Below are 8,193 nucleotides of genomic sequence, written 5' to 3' on the forward strand. Positions count from 1 at the left end.
TCCAAGCTGCTGGTGTCATAGGAGAATCTTCACATTCCAATATTGATACTTGCTATGATTTTATACCTAGAGCACAGAATAAGCTTGAGAGCTTCTATGGGATGAAGGTGGCTGATATTGGTGATGGAATGGACTCTTAGTCTATGACTACTGCATTTGCAGAAGTGACAACATGAAGTGACTGTGCTAACACAGAAGAAGTTTTTATGAATAGCTATAACTCCTTAGAGAAGTTGATGACGCCTGAAACTATGGTTTGTGTTCAGTCTGAATACAAAGTGGTGGGAAACAACCGGCAAAGTCTATATGATGAAACTCCACACTTTAAATGGGAAGCTTTTAGAAGGCTCGCTAAAACAAGAAGTTTAACTGAGGAATGTTCTAACCTGCTCAGGAGGATGGAGCTACAGGAATCTGATGAAGAGGAAGAAGAGATGGAACAGGAGGAACAACAGTCTTTAGAGGAAATTGGACTAGGTTTCAATGAATCTGGTAAACTAAGAGACCAACTGTTGGAGCAACAAGCGGATAAACAACAAAATCAATAACCCAAGAAGACAACATCCTACACCCCTCCCCCAAATCCCCACCCTACCTCACCTCTTCGAAGAAGCTCATTAAAATAATATTGTTCGAGAAGGATGGTGACAAGCTCATCCACTTCTTCCCCAAGCTCTATATCACCATAGGGTATAAGGAGGAGTTCTCCAAGTTTTCTTCATCTTCTACCTTCCTAATGTAGTTCTACACAACCACCCTAGCTCGTGCTCCTCTTCGTCCTAGTAAGCTTCTCCCTACCATTTCTTGACCTAGGTCAAGCCCTTTGAGTATAGGGGGTCGAATACCACCATTGATGACCTTGCCTGACACCTTTGATGCATGGTGAATGTAGGTTGGTAGATGTGCTCTAGATGCTATTAGAGACCTCTCGAATCACTCCATAACAATGTGGGTTAAGTTGTACACCTCAGCAGGTTATGTAATAGATTCAAATTGCAATGCTCCCGGTTATATGCAAGATCTTGGGTGTTGATGGAAGATCTTATGGAATATTGAGCTCATATTTATGATTTTTTGTACTCTTTGCAAATATTTGATGTTTGACCTAAAGAATATAGATGCTATGTCTTTTCCTTATCATAACTTGATGAAATAGTTTTATGCAAACCACTTACCCATCTTTTCACTTGATGCTATCCTATCCATTAAATGTATTATTGTCGGGAAAGTCATACGAGTACACACTACGCTTGTGATGCTACCATTAAGTAGTAATGTAGGTGAACAAACAGCCATGTACAACTACTTGTTTTCCACGGAGGATAGCGAGGGCGAGGAGTGATGGCCAACCTTTTTGTGTTGCCATGAACTTGATGGGATCATTTGTTTAGGATGCATGAGAGGTGATACGAACATTTTGCTGCGTGACTCAAAACTTATGGTGATGTAAACTCGAACCAGATATGTAATAGTTGTAAAATGTGTGGTGTGATCAATGTATGGCATTCAACCTTGTGTTATTTATGCTTGATACATGTGGTTTAGCTCATTTGAGTGGTTCCTCATATAGCCTATAGATTGTTAAAATTTTGGATATGCTTGTTTCAGCTTGCAGATTGTAACTTGTAACAAATTGCAAGCTGCAATAAAAAATCTATAAGATAAACAAACAGAACGGGATATTTGGAGTGAGCGGTTAAGGCTTTTCTGACTGTAGGAACAAGAAACCACATGAATACAAAGGACAAACTCAATAGAATCGAACAAAACAGAGGATTGCACACACCAAGAAAACTACATTCGTGGAAAAATAGTTGTTTGAGGAGAAAGAGCGACAGACAGGAATTTTATTCCATGAGCATTAATATTTTACTAAGATCCATTCAATGTTCGTATAAAACAAGTCATTAAAATAAAATTTTCATACTAAGATTTTTTTAGGATAATTGTTCCGGAATCCATTTTTTAAAGAATAAGGTTTCTTAGTTTTTACTTTGTCGTGACTAGCAAATATGCTCGTGCATGGCAACAGAGAGAAAAAAAACTATCAAATCAAAAATGGGAATGTTGTATATCGATTTATGTTTTACCATTTTCATAAAAATTTAAAAGCTATGATTTTTTAACGATGTATGGGCAATATTATGAAAATGTAATATTAATTAGATATCGAATTAAAATACAATCTTAATATTTTTTTCTATCATTGTAAGTCGTTTTGGCTTATGTGGAAACATGGCTTTTGCTATGCACTTAGATATGTATTATGTTTAGGTACATAGTAAAACTATATATCTAGAAAGGCTAGGATGACTTACCATTTAGAACGGAAGGAGTATATCATATAATTATTTTTCATACTATCCATGTGTTGGTAGAATTAAATATCAAGTTATGTGACTTCCTTATCTAATTAAATCAGCAAAGAGTTAGTTGCGGTTGTGTCAAGGATTGATAGAGATCTCTCTTGATTTTTCACATAGCAGCCCTCGTCGAAAATTGCACTATTTTATATGTAAAACTTGGAGATACATTTATTTAGATAAAGAACTACCCAATATTTCAATTTACAGTTTGATTAGTTGGACTATCAGTTGATCCAGGTTTGTGGTGAGAATATTTATTTATTAAGGAATGGTTAAGGGTTGTAAGACTCTTAATATTGTATTTATTATTTGTTTTTTATGTTTATAAGAAAAAAGCAAGTGATACTTGGGAAATGTTATTTATACGAAAAAGACGAATGCTTCATGGAAAAAGGAAAAAAAAAACAGGAAAAAAAATTAGCGGAACCCGCACAAAAGGACGGACCAGGGAAAAAAAGGTCATGAACGGGAAATTCAAAATCGCACCATATGCGTTCAAAATCGCACCATTTGCGCGGATGGACTCAAATGAGAAAAAACTGTTGGAATCAAAGCGGAGAAAAAAGAGAAACATAAACGAACTAAGGGGGGGGGGGGGTGAAGAAAACGGACTCAGCGGGGAAAGCTGTGATTCAATTTATTGCCTGTTTAATTTGGTTTGGACTTTGGAGTCGATTTATTAGAGTATGGACATGGATAGCGCGGCTGATATCGTTTTCAGTCACAGAATTAGTTAAGAGAAGGCTCCACTGAAAGAATAAGGTTCAAATTTTTGCTCTTTAATAATATATATGTGATAGAGGAGGCTTTATAGGGCTGTAGTTCACTAGCTCTGCATAAAAGAAGGTACAAACCTGGTTTAGCATAAGTAAAAAGCAACATTACAACATTGGGCATTACATGGAAGAGAAAGTGTGCCTTTACGGTTGTAACCTCTCATGTGATTCACTACTGTATCTGCTCTGAGATTAGTTACACGTGTCTTAGAGAAGATAATTAACAGTGAATCACACGAGGGCACATTGGCCAAGGGCAAAATTTACTTCCCCGCACACACACAGCTAACTAACATCATCCTCAGGCAGCTAGATGGTGCATGGCTAATTGTCCTGGTATGTACTTTACCTGTCCCTCGATGACTCCCCTAACAACGCCAAAACAAAAAGAGTCCTAGTCAAATCAAATCTTACCTTTAAGCACAAGACAGGGAAAAACAATGATCGCTCTCTCCGTTCTAAATTATAAATTGTTTAAGTCAAAAACGACTTATAATTTAGAACGGAGCGTACAAAAATTGAAATTGACAGATCGCTGCCACCAGTACTAGTACTAGCTAGTCTTTCCCTTGCCCTGATCCGGTCAAAACTGATGTGCTAGCCGAGCTAGAAAAAGCTCCGGCGCGGCGGGCCCCCAGCCTACGGCGGCGATGGAGGTCTTGCCACCGCATCCTCGACAGCCTTCGCCACAGCTTCCTTGAGGGATGTCTCGTCGAGCTCGTCGTTACCACCCTGCATCGTTCATTTGCAAGTAGTAATCGTTAGCTGCTAGGCTTCACCAACAAGTACTTTGACCAGCATGGTACTCATATCTAGCTACTACACATACTTTTCAAAGCTCTCCTTCGTCACACTAGTCATTAGTTATGAATCTTTATTTGTCAGGATGACGGCGTCGTCAGAAGCAACTGATTAAGAAAGTGCACCTATATGTAGACGGTACGGTATCTTAATTTGAAAGATCACATCATCCATAAATCAGGGAACATCCGTGGTTTTATAAACTTGTTAAAGCTTCGTTTGATTACATTCATATTCACCTTAATACACATGTATTGGAGTAGATTGTGGTAGAAACTAGTTGAATTAGGATTGAGATAAATACGAGTGGTTGAATTAGGATTGAGATAAATACCAGTGCAGTCAAACAAACTGCTTTAAGAGGGGATGCCTTTGTTTTTTCATCATCTGCGTATTCAGAAATGCCTAAGAATTAGGAAAATGATCCTTCCTAATTCGTGTTTGAAAAGTATGTTACTTCAGAAGAACGCTACTGATAGATTTCAGTGTTGAGACTTGAGAGGAGAATACATAACAAAAGTTACTTTACCAAGTTTATTTAGCATGCATGCGCGCATTCAACTACGTTTGAGTGAGTCATGTGACGGAGTCATGTGTTGTAGAACCAATTCAAAGGGAGAGCATGGTTAGTTAGCTGCCAATTTGACCTATCTAGATGCAGTCAACGATTTTTATTACTACAGGCAAAACTGGTCAAGATTCTTTAAAGGTCTTTTGTCTTTTCTTCCACTAAACTATCCTTTACAGATTTGAGCTAGTTTTTTCCTTGGACGTTTCAAAGACTTTTTTTTAGAGTTCAATTCAAGGGCCACATTTCAAAGATTCTTCATCTCCTCTCCAGGGCGACGTCGTCAATATGGTAGACCCATGCAGGTCAAACATCAAAATAGAATATTGACCGTACTATTGTACACGTAGTATGGCTAGTTCTTCCACGTAGGATTGTCTTGTGTTGCGTGATTGTTGTGTATGTGTAATGTTAATTAAATCAAGATGTCGTCAGAACCACACAAATCTTAAATTAATGTTTTTTGGTAACATCCATGTTTGGTTCTCTTCGCTAACCAAAGTAATCAACCTGCTCATATTTTGGATGCAAGCTCACTGATCTGGCCAAGCTAAGATGATGTAAGGACTCGATGTTTGGTTGATTATATTGCTCTGGCCTGGTTGTATTGGAGTGTTGATTGGTTGCATGAACATTTGACCCGATTTAGAGACAACATATGCATCAAAAGCACCAAGCTACATTGTGTTGCCCAGGACTGCGAGAAATGGATTTCAATCTCGTTTGTACGGAGGCTGACGGAGCAATTTTGCATTAGTTGAACCTAGCCGATATACAAACATCCAAACAACTTTTCCCTAAATCCCACAGGCCATGCCAACCCAACCATACATGCCCAAGCAGAATCATGAAATGGTAAGTTCTACTAACTGTAATTATAAAAATCGTATTCTATTCTATTCTCAGTTCCAAAAAGAATATAATTGTAGGTTTGAGAGTAGACTAACTTTGGCTGGCCTAGCTATATTTAGAATCTAAATTGCGATAACCACGTTAAATAGAACAACTAGTTCATGAAGCTTATTACCGGCGTTTCAGTTTTGTAGTAAGTCTAATGTTTTAAAATTTGACTAGGAAGTTTTAGAAAAATACATCACCATCTATCATTTCATTAAAGTCATAAGGAAATATATCTTATATAGGCATCAATTAAGACAAAATTAACAAAGTTTAACTTGACAAAATCTAAAAGAGAAATATATTTGAAAACAGATATGGAGTAATTTTGAGTCGGTACCGTGGCTCGCAATGTGATGCCGACTTGTGCATGGTCGCTGCTCCGCTGCCGAGCATCGACGGTCACCACGGTGAAGCGCCCCATCTCCTTGATCCGGGCGAGCATGGCGACCACAACCTCCGACAGATCGCACTCAGCCCGCACCGTCACCCTAATGCACACCTCCTGAGGTTGACAGGACGTTGAACTCGAGGTCGATGCGGCGGTGGTCACATCAACGACCACTCTCTGCGGTGGGTCGTCGTCGCTTGGCGTTTGCTGGGTCTCGCCGGGCAGCAGGCCAAGCTGCGTCTCCAACCTCCGGTTCCTGTCCTTGAGCTCCGACACTTCGGCGATCAGCTTGTTCATGTACTCCGTCGTGTTTGCAAGAACCGTGGCCTTGTCCTTCTTCAGATCGATCACGATGGCACGTGAATATTAGTACTATCAAATTTGCGATGTCGTGAGCTCTTGCAAGCCAAGCAATGCAACGGTATTCGACCGTACCTTTGTTCCAAGAGGGAGCAGTGCTCTGAGAGTCTGGAAGCTCTCGTTCAGGCGCTCGCGCCGGCGCCGCTCCGAGAACATGTGGTGAAGCTGGCTGCTGCTGTGCTGCTGCTGCGTCGGCGGGGGCGGCTGCGCGGCGGCGGAGGCATCCTCATGTTGGCGCGCTTCTGAGAGCTCCCGGTGGCGCATTGCCATTTGCACGCTCGCCATGAGCGCGATGGCCGTCTTGATCATCCTCTGCCCCCGCGCGCCCGGCCGTGGCCGCGCCCGCGGCGAGAGCGCTGCGTTGTACGCCCTGAAGGATGACGCCGGAGGCACGGCGATGGACGCCGGCGGTGGCGGCGCGGAGGAGGAGATGACGGCGAGAATTGCCTGCGTCATTGCAGCCTGCTCGTTATTGGGGTCCAGGAACGGCGCTTGGCCGTGTGGGCCATATACCGGCGCGGGCAAGCCGGGCAGCAGCGGCACAGCCGGGTGCAGCTGCAGTTCTTGAGAAGATGGCTCGGCGGCGCCGGTGGCGGCGGAGGCAGAGGCAGCAGCCGACGTGGCCATTGAGCGGATGAACGAGGAGTACTCGGGGCTCCCGATGGAGAGGGACGGCATGGAGGACGACGAAGACGAAGGCACCGTTGGCGCTGCCTGCATGAGCTCCTCCAGGAGCGAGTGCTGCACGTGGCTCGCCACCGCCGGTGCCGAGGTGCTCGACAGCCCGACCTCGATCTCGCCGTTGTCGCAGCCCATGAACACCGCCATCTGCACCACCACCTCGAGCAGATCAGCTACACGGTCGTCGTCTCCATTTATGGAATGCAATGCAGCGCACCAATAATCGAGAAAACGTACCTTCGTGCCGGCTTCCTGTTACAACAACAACATCGACAGTGCAGAAATGTCAGCAATCAGGTAGCGTGAAGTAGACTTGAAAGAGAAACTAATCTATCTAACGTTTGCAGGGGCGCATATACTGACGTGGTAGAACTGCAGCTGCACGGGCAGCGACGCCGACGACGTGAGGTCCGTCTCCGACAGCTCCATGTACGGGCGGCCGTCCTTGTACGCCCAGCCGGGCACGCAGCTGCGAGCTCGGTGACCACCACCGTCAGAAACAAATGGAGATAAACAATCCATGGGCTGAACCTGAAATGGAGTTGCAATGCAAGCTAACCCGCTCACGATGGCGCAGAACGCTCTCCGGTACTCGTCGAGCACCGCCCTTACGCGACCGCCGCCGTCGTTGGTGATCCACGCGTCCACGCAAAACAAATGGCTGCCCATTCAAATGCACACCATCGCACGAAGGAACGTCAGGGGAAAGCAACGGGAGAGAGCACATGGAACCGGCAGGAATGGAGACCTACCTGGAAGGGAGCGGTCCAGCGATCATCGGCGCCCAAAGGCAGATGTAGAGGCAGCCGGGGATGCGGGCCGCTGCGCGCTCCAGGACGCGCGCCCGGGTCCCCGCCGCGAGCGAGAAGATGGCGTCCATGAGCAGAACGGCGCGGGTGTCCCTCTCATCTTTGGAGGCTACCCAGTCATGGCGGAGGCGGTCTCCTATTTGTACCCGAGCTCACCGAGCGGGAGAACTGAGGAGGAAGGGGGCAGCCGGGCAGGGGAGGGAGTGGTCCGTACTCCGTACGTGACAATCGTTTGACAAGTACAAAAAGGGACGCCAAAAAGAAAATAAAATAGAAAAATGCTTCAAATAGAAAAAGGAAATAAATGTGAAGATTGGAATCACTGGAACTCTGATTTTATCCAGCATAGGAACAAAATGCTCCAGACAGAAAAAGAAAATCAATGTCAAAATTCCGGGGCTGTTTGGTTCTCAGCCATAAATTGCCGCAACTAAGTTTATATAAGTGTGGTGTGGCAAAAAAAATTTAAACCACACTTTACCATGCCTAAAGAAATCTTGCCATAATTTTATACTCTATGACACGTGGAGGCCAAAATATTCAT

General features: G+C 43.8%; 1 protein-coding gene across 2 annotated transcripts; it reads right to left on the bottom strand.

Annotated features, from left to right (window-relative positions):
- Positions 1-3,280: 3,280 nt before the first annotated feature.
- On the bottom strand, positions 3,281-7,753 carry LOC136523053 (putative transcription factor bHLH041). Of its 2 annotated transcripts, XM_066516835.1 has the most exons (7): positions 7,593-7,753; positions 7,400-7,501; positions 7,204-7,309; positions 7,078-7,092; positions 6,235-6,987; positions 5,749-6,135; positions 3,281-3,874 (listed from the first exon to the last, which is right to left on the bottom strand). In XM_066516835.1, the coding sequence occupies exons 1-7, from the start codon at positions 7,718-7,720 to the stop codon at positions 3,782-3,784; spliced, it is 1,584 nt and encodes a 527-aa protein (XP_066372932.1). In that variant the 5' UTR covers positions 7,721-7,753; the 3' UTR covers positions 3,281-3,781. The 2 variants fall into 2 exon arrangements, with proteins under 2 accessions (XP_066372932.1, XP_066372931.1); XM_066516834.1 differs by having other exon boundaries at positions 6,235-7,092; positions 7,593-7,734.
- Between the last annotated feature and the right edge of the window lie 440 nt (positions 7,754-8,193).

Source organism: Miscanthus floridulus, chromosome 18 (genome assembly GCF_019320115.1).
Source record: "Miscanthus floridulus cultivar M001 chromosome 18, ASM1932011v1, whole genome shotgun sequence".
Classification (NCBI taxonomy): Eukaryota; Viridiplantae; Streptophyta; class Magnoliopsida; order Poales; family Poaceae; genus Miscanthus; species Miscanthus floridulus.

Bases quoted from the DNA above. Each gene is read 5' to 3' on its own strand.
- LOC136523053 (XM_066516834.1), bottom strand. From the start codon at position 7,720: ATGGACGCCATCTTCTCGCTCGCGGCGGGGACCCGGGCGCGCGTCCTG. The intron at 7,502-7,592 runs GTAGGTCTCCAT...TTGAATGGGCAG, and splicing joins GCTGGACCGCTCCCTTCCAG to CCATTTGTTTTGCGTGGACG. The intron at 6,136-6,234 runs GTACGGTCGAAT...ATCGATCTGAAG, and splicing joins TGCTCCCTCTTGGAACAAAG to AAGGACAAGGCCACGGTTCT.